The sequence below is a fragment of the Silurus meridionalis genome, chromosome 2, assembly GCF_014805685.1.
Source record: "Silurus meridionalis isolate SWU-2019-XX chromosome 2, ASM1480568v1, whole genome shotgun sequence".
Classification (NCBI taxonomy): domain Eukaryota; kingdom Metazoa; phylum Chordata; class Actinopteri; order Siluriformes; family Siluridae; genus Silurus; species Silurus meridionalis.
Genome location: NC_060885.1, coordinates 8510338 through 8531269, shown reverse-complemented (window position 1 = coordinate 8531269; position 20932 = coordinate 8510338). Strand labels below are relative to the sequence as shown.

At 35.5% G+C, this 20932-nt stretch overlaps 1 protein-coding gene across 1 annotated transcript; it reads left to right on the top strand.

Moving 5' to 3' along the window:
- Nucleotides 1-225: 225 nt before the first annotated feature.
- On the top strand, nucleotides 226-19191 carry tesk1a (testis associated actin remodelling kinase 1a). Its single transcript, XM_046837207.1, has 11 exons — nucleotides 226-379; nucleotides 1890-2468; nucleotides 9677-9798; nucleotides 9929-9977; nucleotides 10072-10218; nucleotides 10606-10688; nucleotides 12390-12480; nucleotides 13737-13820; nucleotides 14234-14320; nucleotides 16875-16965; nucleotides 17688-19191. Exons 2-11 carry the CDS (start codon nucleotides 2289-2291, stop codon nucleotides 18755-18757), a joined length of 2004 nt encoding a protein of 667 aa, XP_046693163.1. The 5' UTR covers nucleotides 226-379; nucleotides 1890-2288; the 3' UTR covers nucleotides 18758-19191.
- The last annotated feature ends 1741 nt before the right edge of the window (nucleotides 19192-20932 follow it).

The following is a 20932-nucleotide window of genomic DNA, read 5'->3' as shown; positions in this document are numbered from 1 at the left end:
TGTCTAGCTGGATAAAGAAGTTACACGTTTAGTGTGGACAGAACAGTAATACAAGTATATAATAGTGTATATCTTTGCAGTGCTTTAGGGATTTATTCTAGATTCACGCTCACATCAGCAGGCGCTCAATGCCGCCTCGGACCGCGCATGCGTCACACCCCGGCGTCCGTATATCCCGCCCCATTTTCAGGCGCGCCCCGAAACCGGACCAATCAGAGCGCAGGATTAGAAAGCGATTTGGTCGTGGTCGAGACGAGCCGACGTTGATCCGAAGACGGGCCGAAGCGGAAAAACGCGACCGAGGTTGAAAGATTAACGATAATTACGACTTCCTGCATCCCCAGGTGTATCAGCACAAGCGATAGTGTTGGAAAATAAGGTAAGCAGCGGTTTAGGTCTCTATTTATTATCAGGACTCAGTAGGATGTAACCGGCAGATTGCGGACAGATGAATGCTTTAAAACCCGAACCATTTACTGTATATAGATGAAAAAGATTTGGACGAAATAATTCTCCATGGATATGAATATAATTGATGTTGCTTTAGATGTTAAAACAGGATAAATCTATGTAATTTTAGGATTTCTAGAATATGTATTTCAGGCTGATGGATCTCCGCAGTGGATCCTTCTGTATAATAATCCCCCTAAATGATCACAGCAGGAATGCGGTGTAAATACCCCCCTCTGTATTTCACACACACATGTTACTACAATTAAACTCTACGAATAACTGAGATATTATTATAAATGTTGAATTTATCACTCATAAATTAGCGGTTTGCAGCATTTTAATCTTGCTTTAAGGGTTTCTATGGTTGCCAGATTGAAACCACTGCTGTAAATGAATAAAGACACAGACTCAGGATGTAAATAATTTCAATATTCAACCACATTGAATTTATCCTGTCCTACCGTGTTCAAAATCCAATTTATCCTGTCTAATTGGGTATTGTATAGGTAGTTGCATTTATCAGACTCGTGGATAGGGTTAATATAGGGGTTGCCAGATTGTTTAGCGTTTGCAACTGTCTTGAACACCAAAAAAGACTGTCTGTCTCTCTCTCTCTCTCTCTCTCTCTCTCTCTCTCTCTCTCTCTCTCTCTATATATATATATATATATATATATATATATATATATATATATATATATATATATATATATATAAAATTACTCATACGTATTTGAATTAATACGTATATTCAATTAATATTGAAATATATCATACAGTGTATTATATATTAACTCTAACAGTGATATGTTCAGGTGGTTGCATTTAATATGATTATATCTTATGTATATGGTTAATAGTGGAGTTTCACAATTGTATAAAGTGTATAAGGTTGTCTCAAGCCAAACTCATATTGCAGTTAAATTTAAGCTAAATAATATATACAAAAGTTAAATAAATAAACAAATAAATAAATAAATAAATAAAATATTCGCTATCAGTTTGATCTGTGTGCTTTTCAGTTTTCAGGGGTTAAACGGTACACGTATTCGCACTGAAATTTTGCAGTACATCCATCCTTTTATCCATCCTTTTATCCATCCATCCATCCATTCATCCATCCATCCATCCATCCATCCATTTATCCATCCATTTATCCATCCCTCTATCATCATCAGTAAACCCTTTATCATGGCTCAACAGTCCCAAATGAATTCAGCCTTAAACTGTAACTGAATTATCTCTAATGTAAATTTTATTTACATTCATGAGGAAATTGTATTAACCGGATAAAAAAATAACCCAGTTAAACCAAAAATTCACTTCGTTTAGCTCTAAGGCAAATTATGACAGATAAGTTACCACAGAGAATGTCATCTTTTTTAAAAGATATAATTATTAATATATATTAATTGTCCTTTGTTATTGTCCTTTCAGCTGCTCCTGTGCATTTTCTTCGAGGACATGACCAGGAAGAGGAGTGTCAGGAGTGTTTCTACCCTTATTCTTAGCCAATGAGAACATCATTTCAGACTTATTATCTTTCTCATCCTAAGAGTGTGCAAACTCTTTTGCAAAGCAAAGAAATCTCAGGGTAATCCCACACACTTAAGGCCTCAAGACCAGAGGATATTAAAATCCCAACCTACAATCCTTTGATGTGTTCTTAGTAAAAATTTGGCTCAGCAGTTTTTTCCTCTACTGGAATACAGATTTGTTTGGACATCAGCCAAAGAACCAAGACGCAGATTCAACGAAAGGGTTATTTATATTTATTGAGCCATGGCGCGAGTGTCCAACAGGACTTCATCTTAACCTATATTTGCGTCCATCATTATGGATCAGGATGAGACAAGCACAGAGATTTGGGAGCCACCTCTGCATGGACTCCATGGACCAAACCGCATGCGTCCTTCATCGTATCGGGCTCTGCGGAGCGCCGTGTCCAGCCTGGCGCGAATCGACGATTTCTTCTGTGAGAAGATTGGCTCTGGTTTTTTCTCTGAAGTTTTTAAGGTGAGTTTTTTTCCAAAAATGTTTACTATAAACTGCTTGATACTGACTGACCATCAATATCATTTTACTACTATGTCTGAGAACCATGTGTGCAATTTTAATGTGCTTAAACTGTTAATTATAACTTTTTTACTTAATACTTAATTAGTTACTGTTACTGCCCAGAAGGTGATTATTTTCCAAAAAACAGCACATCCTGAAGTGTTTTATTGCTCTAACACCAGTTTCCCAACAAAGAAGTTTGGTTTATTATAAATATATTTAGCTTTTAACAATTTCCAACCAGTTTGTATTTACTTGTGTTATAGTAGTTATAAATAGTGGTTTTTCTCAAACCTGACCGCTTTTTCAACACATAAAGGTATCTTGTACTATTACAAAAAAATAATAATAATAAATGTGTTTTTAAATTTAGAGTGTACAAAGTGCTAATAATAGAGAGTCTTTCCATAAATGGTGTTTAAACATCTCGTCACCGTGTTCTTTTGTTTTTTAACTTGGTTGTCATTTTGGAAAAGGTTTGGGTATTCTAGATCAGATGTAGGGAAAACTTAAATGCTACCACATCCAAAATCATCCTGTGTGCCTTCAGATGTCTGGTACAGTTTTGGAAATAACAGCATATGGCTTTAAAAGTGAAGCATTCCAATAAATTTGTCAATATAGTGTACATATGATAATATACATACTATACATATTATAATGTCAAATGCAAATTCATATGAACCTGTAATTTGAATTGCAGCCAGAACTTTGATCACAGCTGCTGCAATAGAAAAATAACACCACTATGTCTAATAATTAAACTCACTCAAACGTTATTCCAATAAATAACGGCACCGCCCTGCATTCCTGAACGTTTAAGGTATACGACCCCAGTTTCTTCAGTAATAATAAACACACCTCTTTCCCTTCTTTGAAAATGTTATAAAGCTCCTAAACAGTGTGAATCGGTAACTTTGAACACATACAATTTTTTCCCCGTCACTTCCTTTTGCATTGTTTGAAAACCTCCACTGTAACAGTGTACAAACACTACATGACGCCTGCTTTGTTTGCTCTTAATATAAGGTGTGTTGAGTCATTCCTGACACAGGACTAAAGAGCATACATTTTATTGTGCTTGAAATATAAAGATGTATATATACAATTATAATTATATAGACAATTCTAGTCAGAGGACGCGATATAGAAACTTTTGTATGAATGTTTCTTCAAATTTTGCATATGTTCATTACAACCACTTCCTCTAGTTTTTTTTGCAGCTCATTTACAGTATTTTTTTACCAAATGGAAAGGATATGAACGATCCAATTTATTGAACTTAATTGCCTTTGTAAGATTGTCTAAAATGCAGTGTAACATCATATGTATATGGCTTTTCATCTTGTCTGTGCTCTCATGCTGGAGTAATATTGATCAGAATATTAATCAAGGTTGTAAGTCTTTCTTTTTGCATTGATGTGTTGGGCAAAAGGAGTGTTAAATCACGTTTTACCGCGCCTGAGGTTGACGTGTAATTGGGGTGTGATATTTTGCATTTGACATTTACACTGTTTAATGTTGCACTTTCAGCGCAATGGATTTATGGGGTCTGTTTATTTTTTGTTTTTGCATAGAAGTGCTGACTGTCATGAATCTGATTTGCCTACACAGATAGATGTTTGGAAATTGGGCCAATATAAAACTTGTTAAATGAACATTGATTAAGTGTTTTAACAGTTGACCATGATATTTAATTGTATTTTATAAATATCTATAAACAGTAGATATTATCACAAAGCAGCTTTACAATGTTCAATAGATGTAAAAGTATTAACAAATTAAATAAACACTTTTCTAAAAAATAATAACAGACTTGCTGTTATTAAGCAACTTAATTTAGGATAATTTTTTTGTAATTGAATAAAAAACTATTTAATGAGTATATTTTTCTACTTGCTGCTTACTATGCAGTGAAATTGAAAAAAAAAAAAAGATGTTTATGGATTGTGGAGCTTGTGCTCGTTCATGGTGTTAGTAAAGTCAAGTAGTGATGGGTGAGATGTGCAGTGGTCCAATTTATTCCAAAGGTGTTCAGTAATATTGTTCAGAGCTCTATAGAGAGCCACTCAAGATCTTCCATTCCAAACCATATCTTCATGCAGCTAGCTTTATGCACAGTGGCATTGTCATTTTGTAAAAGGTTTGGATCTCTTAGTTCAAGTGAGGGTAAGCTTTAATGCTACTGCATCCGAAGATATCCTATAAAAATTGTCTCTAACTTTGTGGGAAGAACCATATATGGCTGGAAAAGTCAGGTCTCCAAATACTTTTGGTGTACATATTTAGTAAATGCATCATCAATAAGTCCAAAAATATTTTTTACAGTAGTTTATCATACTGTAGATATTATAGATCTGCTCTTTTGTGAAAATGGATACAGAATGCTGAAAGTTTTATTCCCCCAATTTGACCCTTAAATAGGGCAATATCATACATATCTGATCTGACAGTTAAAACTATAAATGTGTAGACAATATAGTCTGTTTATCACGATGGTTAGAATGTACAGAAGTTTTTCAATCGACATTGTAGGGCATACTTTTATTCATGGTGTGCATTGTATAATATCTCTAACAGACTCAATTCCTTTCTTAATGTGGAAATACTGGTGAGAAACCTTATAGTACACATTTACACAAGATAACTGTAGATTACAAAATAAATTTCCGGTAAATAGCAGCCCAGTCTCAGCCCAGTCTCAAGTCATGTAGGCTTTTATTATCATTTCAACCATATACAGTAGAGGACAATGTTTCCTCAAGAACAAGGTGCTACATCAGACAATATAAATGAACAAAAAGTTCAAACACGAAACACACAACTACACAAAACTGATGCATGAAATAAAGTGCATGTGTGTGACATTTAGGAAGAAAAAAAAATAAGATGGTGAGACCATGCACACAGTGACACTGCAGCACTGTACAGTACTTTACAGATTTTTTTTTGTTAGTGCAGATGGACACCTCGTCTGCTTTGAAAGACAGAAGTGTGTGGTTAATGAGAGCAAGAGCTCATTGAGCTTTATATGTAAATATTAGTGATGTGCATTTCCATAACTGAGGACAATGCGATTTGTATTTTTTGTATTTTTTACTAAATATGATGCTATGCAATTCATTACAGTACATAATGAGTACATAATTACAGTACATAATTACAGTTCACTTTTAATTTTTTAGTTCAGACAGACAACAAATCAAATTTACTTTGAACGCAAAGTTTAACAAAGATCAAATAAAGCCAGATGTTCTTTCCTCTTCTGTCTCCAGAAAGATGCAGCTCTACCTCTGCCATGTTAATCTATATTCTATTTGACTCTCAGGACACGCCTCAGTCTCCATAGTTTTGTGAGACACCATATTCGTGTAGCAGCAGTGGTGCTGAGAAAACACGCTTGAGAAACAGTTTAGCGAAGAGAAATCAATCAACATATAAAATAGTGGACACAAATTATTGGTCACTTTCTAAATCAAGTTTATATAAATACTACTTAATACTAAATACTACTTTCGAAATAGTAGTATAGCGCATCTGCTAATAATTTTATATATATATGTAACATGCATGGTGTTATAAACATGCTTCACTGTTCTTACCATCTCTAGTATATATGTATGATTTTGGTAGCTTGTGAAAGATTCTCAATGTGAGGGCAGGCCAGGTGGGGTGAAGGGATATCCACAAATCCTATTAGTGCTGAGCAGCCAGTAATGCTTCTCTTGTTTTCTGGCACAGTCTCTGTCGCTCATTCTTTGTAAAGCATAACTCCTGAACGTGCAAATCAGCACCAAAGTGAAGCAGAAACCTAAAAACCTATTCAGCATATCTGTGTGTAGTGCTCTTCTCATTTAAACGCTCTACTGTCCTTTCTTGGAGTTGCAGTAGGAATGACAGACTGGCTCAAGGTGGAGGTGGGACTGCATCAAGAATTGGCTTTGAGCCCTTTCCTGTTTGCAGTTTGTAGGTTGACGGACAAGGTCGGACTCAGTGGACTATGATGTTTGCGGATGATAGTGTGATTTGTGGGGAGCGGGTTGAGAAGAGCCTGGAGAGGTGGAGGTATGCGCTGGAGAGAAGGGGAATGAAAGTCAGTAGGAGTAAGACAGAGTACATGTGTGTGAATGAGGGCAGTGGAGTGGTGTGGTTGCAGGGAGAAGAGGTGGAGGAGTTTTTAGTACCTGGGGTCAACAGTGCAAAGTAATGGAGAGTGTGTATAGAGGTGGAGAAAAGAGTGCAGGCAGGGTGGAGTGGGTGGAGAAGAAGGGACAGTGCATGTAGGACTTTTTGGGGACAAAGTGAGGGGGGGCGAGATTGAGATGGTTTAGACATGTGCAGAGGAGGTACATGGGGTATATCAGTAGGAGAATGCTGAAGATGGAGCTACCAGGAAGGAGGAAAAGAGGAAGGCCAAGAAGGAGGTTTATGGATGTGGTGAAGGAAGACATGCAGGTAGTTTTGAAAGAGGCAGATGTAGAGGACAGAGTTGTACAGAGACAGATGATCCGCCGTGGCGACCCTTAATGGGAGCAGCCAAAAGAAGAAGAAGAAGAAGAAGACTGTCATTTCCTGGAGTGTGAACACAATTGTATATATCTATGCTTTATAATTACACTAATCTTGGTCTAATAGGTGCACAATATTGAGTGTATAAGCAAGGATTTGTTTTGATGTTGCCTGCATGTATTTCGTTTTATTGTGTAAAGTAAAGCTGTTGAGGAATATAATACTTGGATTGTGCTGTTAAAGGAAGATAATCAATTAAGTTGTGGTATGAGGTGGCCGGGCTCAAAGTTACCTTTACGACCGCAGAGATGATTGTTTCTCCAATAACAGCGTGTTCTGAAGTCTTGTACTACTCCGATACCACAAATTTGCCATTTACTAGGGATGCAAAGTTTTTTGTATTTTTTACTGCTGATTTTTCCGGAAGTGCACCCGTAAGCACAGACTACATTTGTAGGCAACAATCATTTGTGTGGAAGTATTTGGAAATAAGTATTTAAGAAGTAGAAGTATTTTGCACAAATACAAGCCTTTATCTGGTGCTCACTGAAGTTGCGCGAGCGTACCTGCCCGCACCCTGCACAAGCGTAGACGTTGAATGTTTGATTAGCTCAGCTTTTTGTTGGATGAGAAACGGACTAGAGAAACGGACTAGCATTTTGGAATTATTTATTTATATAGCCTACTTTCATTTTATTTTGTTTCACTGGTAAAGACCTTTTTTCTTTACACCAGATTTATAAACAAAAACAAATGCTGAATTCTGATTGAGTAACATCCTTGTTTGAAGTGTTAAATGTGTTTTGATTGTGTTGTTTGGATTGTGGAACTATGCCAGTTTTAACCCAATTTAAAAACAAATGCTAACACTGCTTTTTAGTACCATCTATGTTTGTAGTGGATGAAGCCTACTTACTGTGCATTTACTGCTGTTAATTTCAGATGGTTACAGTTATTGTTTTCAATAGCCAATACCCAGTTTGGCCTGTTAAATACTAAAAAAATTACATATTTAATGTATTCTTTCATTCTTTATTGTTTGTTGCTTGATTAAAAACAAATAAAACAAATAAAAATACCGGAAATCAGTATCGGAATCAGCCAGTTTGCGTCAAGAAATCGGTGTCGGAATTGGCTATGAAAAATCGTGAACGGTGCATCACTACTATTTAAAAGTATTAGTCATTACATTTTTTTATCCATTTAGGGTAAAGATGGCACAATATCATTAAGTATTGAATGTGTTTTTTAAGTGCGGAATTTTTTCTTAACTGAATCACTCTATAGTTCAGACACATAAATAACATGTAGAGTAAGTGAATCAGCTATATTTATGTACAATTACAATTAAAATGAAGCCTTAATAAAAGAAAAAACAGACAAGTTTGACAAACTGTGAGGTATCAGGTGAGACAGTGGTGCTCATTAGCAGAAGACATTAAACAGGTCATGTGACAAGAGCTGGTAGGATGCAATGGCTGATGGGTAATATTATTATTTAAAATACAACAGCTATGTTTTATAATTTTTTTTTTGTATATTATGAGATCCTAATGTTTATTTGTTAAATTCATAGTGCCCATTCTTTTCCTCATTTCTGTACTCCATATGGATCAAACCACAACATGTAACATATAAACAACAGACTAATGCATGCTTTCCTCATCACTCTGGCCAGCATATTGTAGCACAAGCTGCAGCAAAAAGATTTTATTTATAATATGGAGCACACACACACACACACACACACACACACACACACACACACACACTCAAAGGGCCCATTAGTTTTCACCCTGCAGCAATATCAGCTACGGAAATTAGATTTTCTGCCAAGCAGCACATCTGTATTATATCTGTAACAGTCAATGATATTAAAGTATACACCAGTGGGTAATACTCTAGAGCAGTTTTTCAGAGATCTTCCTGTCTTATTTGTGTCTGGTTTATGCTCTGGATTTTCTATGTTTCTTGATTTGTCATTCCTGCCGTATACATGTGTGTATAGAACACGTATTTTAGCCAAGTTTAGACTCAGGACCTGGCAAATAGGTTGAATTAATTGGAGAAACGGAAGAAATTGAAAACACAAAAATATAGGGTACTTTAGCACCAAGCTTGAGAAATGCTGCTCTGTTGTAGCTTGTGTATACACACAATAATGTGTATAATAATGCCAGTGAGCTTCATTGCTGTAGGCTCTCAGTTTCATATTCAGTAGTTTCAGCTGAGCTACCAGATCATCTACATGGTTTTTTTTTTAATTTTTTTTTTTTATAGGTTTTCCTTAAATATATTTATTGTATTTTTTTTGCTTTAAGAATATAGCCAATGGAATCCAATAGTTCCTCCTAATCCTTAAAAAAGTATTCTTTTTATTTGCCATTTTTAATTACTATCATTGTATGTTTTTCTACTGTTTTTGATATTATAGTTGTTGATGATTTATAGGTCCTGTATTTTCTTCTTAGCTATAGTACCAGTATTTTGAAGCCTTGACATTTCATTCCACTCTGAACATGTATGTGAAAATGATCATGACAAGGATTTCCCTGGTTTGACTTAATTTGAAATAACTGAATTGTTTATATTGCAGCATAGTATAGCGGTTCCATTTGTGATACCATAAAGCCAAATGTCTGCTGTGTGTGACGCAGGTCCAGCACAGGATCACAGGGCAGGTGATGGCTCTGAAGATGAACACGCTTGCAAGCAACAAAGCCAACATGCTGAGAGAAGTGCAGCTAATGAATCGCCTCTGTCATCCTAACATCCTCAGGTCTAACACCAACACACACACACACACACACACACACACACACACACACACACACGCAAAATTTTCCCCTCAGTTATGTGTGAGTAATCTTGGATTGTTCAATGCTGCATATGTAACTGTTATTTAACAGGTTTTTGGGTGTCTGTGTCCATGAGGGACAGCTTCATGCCCTAACTGAGGTGAGCTATATATCTTTAACATAGAAGCTTCATACAATTAATGCAGTATATAAAATTCAAATAAAAAATGATCATTTAATTTGCATGGTTATAGTACATCAATGGGGGTAATCTGGAGCAACTACTGGACAGTGATATTTACTTATCCTGGGCTGTGCGGATAGGACTATCTCTAGACATTGCACGAGGACTACAGTATCTTCACAGCAAAGGGATTTTCCACCGAGATCTCACCTCCAAGGTATATATACACACAAAATATATATATATATATATATATATATATATATATATATATATATATATATATATATATATATATATATATATATATATATTATACAGGACTAAAACACATGGGATGTGCTTTGATAGGAAAATAGTAATTAAGGATATGAAACAGGGTTATTGTTTGAGTAGTAACACATTATCACATATTTTGTTGTACTTGCATACCAAAACAATTTGTTTATTAATAGTATTCTTAATGCTTATTATTTAAAGAACGCCACCCTTTTTGTCCATGTTAGTGTTATTGCTGACATTCTAGCAGCTGTAAACAGTTCTTTCCTCAGTTTTAGTTGATGTTCATAGAATAATAAAATGCAGCTTTCGTTGTGTGTCACAGAACTGTTTAGTGCGCTGTGAGAACGGTGTTTTCACAGCTGTGGTTGGAGATTTTGGTCTGGCGGAGAAAATCCCAGATTACAGGTCAGTGACCCCCACCTTTCACCATTTAATGAAGAATTCCTTTTCCCCAGACCTTGGAAGTTTTGATAATGAGATTAAAGCATATACAAATATACTGACATGTTTTTCCCTGGTTTTTACAGTAATCACATATTATTCATATTCACTATTGCTACTCTGGTACATTAAATCCCAAGCAACCAGTTGATAATTTACCTCTTTTGATGCATACTGAATTGTCATAACCTTTTCTTAGTACTTTCAAATACCGTCATATTTATAGACTTAACCTTAATTCCTTTTTTTCAGTTTGCTTTATACATTTAGAGCAAAATGTGGAAGAATGAAAAATTATAATTGTCATTTTAGAAATTATTTACTGTACATATTTATTTATATTTATACATAGAAAAGCAATGTAGTTTTTAATTTAACATTGAAATGTTATTTTTTTCATTTACCCTAATTTTGAGACCTGTTTTTATTTAAAGGAAAAAACTTTTATATAACTATAATTTATATAACTAATGCTTAATGTTGCAATCAAAAGCCAAAACATACTGCAGCAGAAATGAAGCTGAGTCGTTGCCTACAAAATGCATTTTAATTTAAAACAACCAATATAATGATGTGCCATAAGACGCATCGTAATCTTAGAGGTTTTTATGCTAAGCAGACAAAATTTTGAACAAATGTGTTTTAAACTCAAGAGTAATTTGTAGTCTGTTAATTATGGTATTCTGAATTGATCTTTGTGCCTCCATATGTATCCTTTGCCTAATTATACAACAATTAATTTCACTAGTTTTTGCCAAAGCAGCATAAAGCTTTGGCATGTAACTATAAGAAGACTCCGAAAAATAATAATCACTGTGAGTTTGAACTTCTGTGAGTTCAGCTCATTTATTGAGTAAACTTTTTTGGAAAAATTGCAAGCTTGCAAGTTTTCCTAGCATGTAAGTGCTCTACAAATAAAATAGTTTGATCCATTTTCTTTCGTTATATGATGTGACCGCATTAAACAGTAATGTACTGCAGGTGGCATCATGCCCAGTTTGGTCAGCATTTCTTCAATATATCTAATGTTTTAATCACATATAACTCCGTTTATGGCAGTAGACATGAACACTGTGTGGTATAAGGCTAAAACTGATTCTTGTTCCTGACAATATATCCAAATTGCTTTCTCTTATATAATCTGATAGGAAATATTAATCTTTATAAAAATCTCTCTTACTTGACTATGAAAGTAATTTTTTGCTTTTAAATTACAATATCTCTCGAGAATTGATTGAATCCTCGAGAGGAAGTTTTATAATAGAATTTGTCATAGTAACAATAACATCAGGGTTTCAATGGCTTGTTTAATCAATAAATACCCACAGTGAGTTTCCATGGCTTTTTCATATAAAATTGTATTTTAATGTCTCTAATGCCACAAATGTTCGTCATGAACATTTCTACCATTCTGCTGCTGGGTACTGCTGGTACCTACAATTTTAAGTGTGTTTCTATATTGAAAAAAGTTAGAAGTTATGCTAATCTCTAAGATTTTTTTGGTTATAGCTGTCAGTTTATTATTATATTTTACAGTACAGTTCTTTATTGTGTCAATTAGGAAAATAGTAATTAAAAAGAGCAATGTAAGTCTTGACCTGGGAGATTTAGGCATTCATATATTTTTCATATGACAATTATCTAAAACCTGCCAATGTGTTGCAGTGACGGAGAGGAGAAGCAGCCTCTGGCTGTGGTCGGCTCTCCCTACTGGATGGCTCCCGAGGTGCTGAGAGGAGAGCTTTATGATGAGAAGGTATTTACATTTACATTCATTTGACTGACGCCCTTTTCTAGTACGAACTCACAAAAGTTCTTTGAAGTCCCTATCGTTGTCGTTTGTTAGGAAAATCACAGAAGTCTTTTTCACGCTCAAGCAGTTTAGATTTTATGCAACACAAAATCACATGACCTCCGTTCACTATTTTCTTTTGGGTGAATTTGCATCAGGACTCTAAAGGTCCTTATGATACACAAAGGAAGTTTGGTCGGTGACCCCTTATGGACAGTGTCACTTCAGGAGAAGAATGTTCCCAGAAGACACCGCAGTAAAATTCTGTTTACTTTTCAAATTTGTGCAAAGTACACATGTTTACTGTTAGTTTGTTAATGCTTTGTACAAGGATTTAACATTTATGGAAGAAAACTACAGTAGCAGTGTTTTGACAACATATCATTAAGAATATTATCAACTCAGGATGAATGCTATAAGGAGACAGGCCTTTTGGCCATATTTACTTCAGCAGAGAAAAATAGAGACCGATTCCATTATAGCACCTGTTTTTCATCAAAAAGTATAATGTAGTCTACACTAATAACATATGAGGAATGTGTTATACGAGGAATAAACCTCCCTGGGGCATGTTAGCCATAAACCAGTGCTAGGTGTGTGATCTTCATCATTCTCTTTATTGTATAAGGCATGCCTCGCTCTGGTTTATCTTGCTTATACAATGACCATTTACCAGCATTAACAAGTTAAAGCTGCCATCCATTTTTGCAGTGCAAATGTGACTGAATAGATAAAAAGAATACAATCAATGTAATTGATTGTGTGTGTGTGTGTGTGTGTGTGTGTGTGTGTGTGTGTGTGTGTGTATTACATGCATCTGGTTGCTGCCAATTCATTATATTTCTCATTTTAACTTTATCTTCTTTATCATCTATCAAAATCACCATATTTACTATATCAGTTAGATGATATATAAAAATCACCCATTTGGCAAAGTAATGTATTTCAGACACTATACTCTATATGCTATATAGTATACTATCTGTCTGTCTGTCTGTCTGTCTGTCTGTCTGTCTGTCTGTCTGTCTGTCTGTCTGTCTATCTATCTATCTATCTATCTATCTATCTATCTATCTATCTATCTATATATATATATATATATATATATATATATATATATATATATATATTGTAACATATGGTGTAGGTCATATTTGTGTAGAATAATAAATGAAATAGAATGATATTTAAAATAATTCTTTGTCATGTTCTCATAACAGGTGGATGTGTTTGCGTATGGCATCATTCTGTGCGAGATTATTGCTCGGATCGAAGCTGACCCAGACGTTTTGCCACGAACAGAGGTACTGCTCAAAACATAACCACTATAAATTCCCTGCACTACATATTTCCTGTACTTTCACACTGTTATAAAGTGTCATCAACTACAGATATACACTGCATCCCATATACATTTTTAATGTTACTGATTTCCATGTGAAAGGATCTTCTTATAACTGCATAAATACTGGTGAATTCTTCTTCCTTCTGACTTCCTTCTAACTTCCTTCTTTGGTCTAGCATGCAAAACAAATTTAAATCCTGTTCAGGCACAACAGCCTTGAACATCTCTGATTCGCTATTTGCTAGGTCAGAGAAGGTTGACGATATAAAACTTTTTCTAAACACAATTTTCTCATATGATTGATTGTAAGGTGTGTTTAATATTAATTAATATCAGATAGTACATTAATCACAATCTTCTATCTTTCTGTAGGACTTCGGACTGGATGTGGAAACCTTTGAGCAAATGGTTGGAGACTGTCCACCTGCTTTCCTTAGTCTGGCTGTAAACTGCTGCAACGTACGTGACAAGCATGCAACAACAACAATACGCACACACACACACACACACACACACACACACACACACACACACACACACACATTTGTGTGTTTGCATTATGTCTGTCAGAATATACACTATTTCCAAAAGTATTGGGTCACCTGGTCATAATTAAGGTATGTGATTTTTGAGCATCACATTTACACCACTAGATTTTGTAGTGTGTTTATGGATATTTGTGTTCATCAGCCACAAGGCAGGTACTGATGTAGGTGAGGAGGCCTTGGGTGTAGTCAGTGTTTTAATTCATCTCAAAGGTGTTCAGTAGGGATGAGTTTAGATCTCTATAACATGCCACTCAAGATCTTCCTCTCCAAAGCATGTTAACCATATTTTCAAGGAGCTCACTTTGTGCACAGTGGCATTACCATGCTGGAACAGGTTTGGGTTTCCAAGATCAAGTGAATGAAAGAATGTATTATAGCGGATCTAAAGTCCTGTACAATTAAGTGCCTCCAGCTTTGTGGTAACAGTTTGGAAAAGAACCATATAAAGATGGAAAGGTCAGGTGACCCAATACTTTTGGAAATATAGTGTATTTTACTTTACTTTGTGCTTTTTCAAAAATATCTTTAAATGTATTGACTGAAATTTCCACACTGGAATATTTAATATAAATAAATGTACACATACATGTGCTCTGAATAAACTTACAGCATATATTTAATTCACTTCACTTATTTGTATAGTGTTTTTAGCTTTACAGAAATAAATAGCCTATAAATGTACATTTTAATGTCATAAATTAGTCCCTATAAATATATCCCTAATGTTCAGAGCAACAGTTGCAGTGAAAAACTCTCAGAGATGGTATGAGGAAGAAACCTTTAGAAGAACCAAACTCAGAAGGGAACCCATCCTCATCTCGGGAAAATTAAGTCCATTCATTATAGTTCCAACATTCTTAAGGTTTACTGATAAACACTTGAATGCAAAAGTGCTCATGGCAATTGCAGCCCCTAAGCCATTGAATTAGATTGTTTATATCAATACAGTCCAAATCTATCAAACCTTAGCAGTAAGTTTCGCAGCATGTTTCTCCTTGAAGTTAACAAGACGTTTTGGAGAAAGCACAAAATACAAAGCCCTCTGCTCTAAATAAAAGCATGTTACAAAACACTTTCTTTCGACTTCTCCCATTAGGGGTCGCCACATCCGTATTCATGATCCGCATGTTTGATTTGGCACATGTTTTTTACGCTGGATGCCCTTCCTAACGCAACCCTCCCTATTTATCAGGGATTGGGACCGGCACTAAGAGTGCACTGACTTGTGTAACCTTAATGGCTGGGGTCGGTTCCCTGACCAGGAATCGAACCCAGGCCGCAGCGGTGAGAGCCACCAGTTTCTCGTGTCAAAACACTGACACTAGAAACTGCTTCCAAAAATATTTTATTATTAAAGGTTTATTTTATTAAATGTTTGCTTTTACTCTGTGTATTTTGTACTATATAGTACATACTATTCATTTTGCTAGTAGTTACTATAGAAAATGTAGCATAGTTGAACAAGCATATTAATACAGACAATTCATCAGCACCTTCTGGCAAATCATATTTAAAATTTTATTTAATCTTTTAAAATTTTAAATAAAATCAAAATGGTTTTCTAAAAATGCAGGCTGTCTGTATTAAATAGGGGTGAAACAGTACAGAATATTTACGGTTTATTACATACCTCTGTTAATCAATATTGGTTAAACAATATATAAAATCATATTTTATAATGTTATAAATTAATGCAATACACTATTTTATTTTATTCATTAGATTGAGTAATCAATTAAATTGGCACAAATTAAATCGATTAAATAAAATATAATTATTGAAAAAAATGTATTAAATAGTTTACATTTGTTAGACCCCATTTGGGTAATACAGATGTGTATGTAAGTGTGTGTTATGATGCTGTTCTAGTAGAATTGTTCTACTTATTTCAGCTTACTTTACCAAATGTGTTTATTCCTTTCATCCTTCAATTTTTCACTCTTCGATATGTGTATTTGTCAGGATTTTCTCCTTTTAAAGAAATTATTGAAGCTGGAAATAAACGCTAAAGAATCCATAAACCCTATGAATGGTTTTCATGCATGTGCAAAAATAAATATTATTTCTGGTTCCAAGTGAGTAGCCACAGTGACACTGCACCAACTCTTGTTTCTTTTTTATACCCCTGACATTGTTGCGTATGTTTTCAAACTTAATAATAATAATTCAAAAAATGCACTCAAAGTTCGAGGCAGAGACTAAACAAACTTGCGGGGCCGCCACTTAATACGTTCCTGAGGAATCTCAGATTGTACACGTGAGAAAGGTTTTTGTACGAATACGTGTACGGTTACACCCCTAGTATTAACTTGTATTTGAATAGGTTTGTTAATCTTAAAAATGCATTCAAGTTTATTTTTTATTTTACCTAATAAAGTGTATATAAGATCACATTGATAAATGATGCTGCATACAGATTTTTTCTTCCATGTTCAAACCAGAACATTTCTGCCCTCTTTTGGTAGATGTGTGCAGAGAGTCGTCCTTCTTTCTCTGACATTGTTGTGACCTTGGAGAGGATGGAGAGGGACAAGGCTGAGACACCAGTTATTTTAGGTGAGAAATGCTTTTTAAATTTTTTATAAAAACAACTATAATACAAGTAAGTAGTTTATACTGAGACGATAATTGGCATAATTATTTGTTTAACAAAATGTAAATCATGACAAGAATCATTACGTGATTTTTAATTTAAAAATAAATGATAATAAAAAAGTCATAAAAAATCTATTACAAAATATTAAGTTACTGAAATTAATGCTTATGTTCACTATTTTATATTTTATTTTACATTGTTATTCAAAATGACCTGAATGTTGTATATATAATATTTACTAAATTAAAAAGATGATTATAAACCCAAACATGACACTATGAAGATTAAAAAAAAAAAAAGTTGAGTTAACATGTTGTAGCCTGTTGTAGTACTGGATTAGTTTCTAATGAATGTCAATTCATATTGTGCTTCATTTTACTTTTCTTTTTCCACTGGAATGGCATCGCTGTTAATATTAAAGCTTTGGTGTTTTTTTAAAGCTCCAGTAATGCCTGTAAAGAATATTTTTATAGCTTATAAAAACCCTGTTCAAAGGTTGTTCGAGATATACTATATGGACAAAAGTACTGGGATGCCTGACATTTCCAGCCATATGTGGTTCTTCCCTAATCTGCTACCACAAAGTTAGAGGCACACAATTGTAAAGGGTCTTTGGATGCAGTAGCATAAAATTTTCTATTTTATTCCTCCATTTCACACCAGTGCTTTTTGATTTTCCCAGAACCTATTGCTGCTGATGAGAGCCCATACAGAAGGCGTGGTTCAGTCCAGTTGGGCACCCAGCGCCTGGCACGGAGTCAGTCAGCCTTGTTGCCCCCAGCCTCAAGTCCATGTGTGGGTACACCGGTGCGCCTCAACCCCTTCTCATTACGCCATGACTTAAATGGTGGCCGCATCAAACTTTTTGACACACCTAGCAAGTCACTTATCTCCCTGACCTTCACTTTGCCCCCACTTCCTGAGCCTTCTAACTCTCCACCAGTGTGTGGAGCATTAAAGCTTCAAAGGCCACCTCGCCGGTGTCGGTCCTTACCCTGTACTCCTGAGCTGGGTCGACCTTTTAGCTTATTTCATGAGCCTGAACCTGAAAGTGTAGAGGATACAGACGGAGAAATACAAGAGACAGGAACAGAGATGACCAGCTCAGATGAACCTGGGCAGGACCCTGGCTTGGTACTGGATCTGGAGATGGTGTCTTTGGAGCGGGTGGATGAAGAAGATGAAGAGACGGAGGAAGAAAAAGAAGGAGAGGTGGAGGGACTCTGTCACACTGAACCTATGGACTGCAATAGCTCGCCTGATGCAACAGAGGGCGCCCTGAGATCAACAGCAAAGCTTCTTCTTCATGGTTCTTATTCATCCTCTTCTACCTTCAGCCCTAAGCTTAATGGCTGGACAGTACCTATTTCGAATGGGCCTCCATCCCTTCCGCCCTTGCCCTGCCTGGACAATAACAACAGCATGTTGGGAGTTGGACGGGTGCCCTGGGTGCGGCTCAGCGGCTACCATGGTCATCGTGCTCCCAGCCGCCTGGCACCTCCTCCTGAACAGGATGACATCATTTCCTGTCCAGGCTGTTGCCTGGTGGGATTTAGCTTTCCATCTGTGTGCCTACGCGGAGCCCCGCCTCCTCGCCGAACCCCACCCCTCCGCCCATATAGGAATCTTAATGGGAGAGAGGCAGGAGCTGGCAGGTCAAATAATGGACTAATGTGTCGAGGTGCAAAGGGTTTGGCTCCACTCACAATGACATGTGAACCGGGATTGCCACTTCCAGAGGCACAGACATAGGTAGTTAGTGTGCCCTCTAGGGTATTAACGCAACACAGTGCACATGTGCTAACCTTAGTGCTGTGGCTGTACCAATAACCAACAGGTTAGACTATTAGTGCTAATGTGCAGTGAACATGTAAGAGGTGGTGTAGGAGTGTGATAGTGAGAGTGTGTGTGTGTATGTGTGTGTGTGTGTGTGTGTGTGTGTGTGTGTGTGAGAGAGAGAGAGAGAGAGAGAGAGAGAGAGAGAGAGAGAGAGAGAAAGGTAAAATGTTATAGAAAAACAGATATCCAGTATGAAAAGTCTGACTGTGGTACTTTAGGATACCAAACAAAACAAATTCTTTTTGTGATGAATAAGTCACTGTGGTAAAATTGCCCTGAAACAGTGTGTTTGTGTGTGAAAGACAGAGGGCGACAAAGATCGTCAGAGAATAAATGTGATAAATTTCGCTTATTAATTTATTAAAAACTACACTCACAAAACTGAGGATTATAACTATAATAGTGTATGTGTGTGTGAGAGAGAGACTCGTTTATTCATTGAATGAATGAATGAGTGTGTGTTTGAGTGTGTAAGTTTAAATTTGTTTATATGTCTGGAAGCAATGAGTGCAATAAGTCAACACTGATTAGCAAAAGTGTATATAATGTTTCATTTCTTTCTTTTTTAATGAAGAAAGCACCATTTTGAATCTGACAGAAACGTGCATTTGCTTGTGTTGTAAATTCATTTTTTACTGTCACTCTGTAGTGACAAAAGAGGATCCTTGCTGGTCAGGTTATTTTGCTGCTTGTTGAAGTTACTATGGTGTACATGTATTTTACAGGTTACAAAACCAGATCACACAGGATAAACTATTTAAGCTTCAAAATATTATTAGAAAAGAAAAATCGATTTGAAACTGTAAAGTAAATCACATGCAGGATTGTGAATGAAACTGTTAAAATGGGGCATAATCATTTATATGAAAATGATAATTGTAGTAGCATTTCAAGAGAAATGTAAAAAAAGATGCAACATGTCCTGTGTGTTCTGGTTCACTCTCCGTCTGATGTAACAGCATGACTGTCAACTTTACATCATGAGTCCATCTAAAAGGTTCACTCAAGCTTGCATAAGTCCACCTGCCCATGATGTGAGTGCTGAAAGCCTGTGCTGGTGGTGCAAAACACTACACTATAACATAACATAACATATAACATGGTGCTAATCTGCACAGTGCTGTTTTACGGCTAAGGGTATACCTAAAGAGGTGCTCTTTCCAGGTTTCATATCTAACAGGAAGAATCTTTTAAAAATGGCATGTCCATAGAGAAACAGAAAAATGAATGTTGTTCCTAAAACCAATCGAATACACAAAAGCAAGATTTGATCCCAAATTAAAATTAAATCAAAACATACTGTTCAGTCAAAAATACATTTGATGACTCTGTTTTGTATGGAAAGTGTTAATCTGGCCATAATCTACTTCTGAGGCTATAGAGTTTGTACAGTTTAGTTACAATTTCTATCTATTGAAAAATATCTTGTGATTGACATGATGGATGTAAAAGGCTGAATAGCATTTGATCCCTAAGTGTGTATTTACTGTGTAAAGATTAGCTTCTTCCCTATTCAAAGCACTTAGCACAATGATTATCAACATCAATTCTGGGGGAAATTAGCTTTAATAAATGGTAATGATTTATGTTATTTATGAAACTGTTTTCAACATTAAAAATATTCACTGAAACCCTGTTTGGCTGCATAAAATCATTGTATACAAAACTGGCTATGTGTTTTTAAAGAAAATTCACTATTTTTATTTTGGGTTATTTTCTATTATGTTGTTTTGCTGTTTAACATCTATTACTTAATTATGGGATCCTGAGTCCTGACCAGAAAAAGGCAACTACTGAAGTAAAATTAACGAACACACCATCTAATTACTAATTCACTAATTACTAATAATTACTAATTCACACCATCTTGTTTTGTCAACACCACCCATTTAAAACTAATCAGTTTCTCTTAAACTGGTAACTGTGGGATTATAAAAAGAAAGATAACACGTGTTTGCTGGTTAAAAAACATGACTAGATTTTGACGATTCCTAACAGTAATTGTTATTAAATTTATACTTCATTATTGTGATATAATAAACAGTTAAAAAATATACTAATTGATAAAAACAAATAGATGTTTAATAT

Bases quoted from the DNA above. Each gene is read 5' to 3' on its own strand.
- tesk1a (XM_046837207.1), top strand. From the start codon at position 2,289: ATGGATCAGGATGAGACAAGCACAGAGATTTGGGAGCCACCTCTGCAT. The intron at 9,799-9,928 runs GTCTAACACCAA...GTTATTTAACAG, and splicing joins TGTCATCCTAACATCCTCAG to GTTTTTGGGTGTCTGTGTCC. The intron at 12,481-13,736 runs GTATTTACATTT...TTCTCATAACAG, and splicing joins GAGAGCTTTATGATGAGAAG to GTGGATGTGTTTGCGTATGG.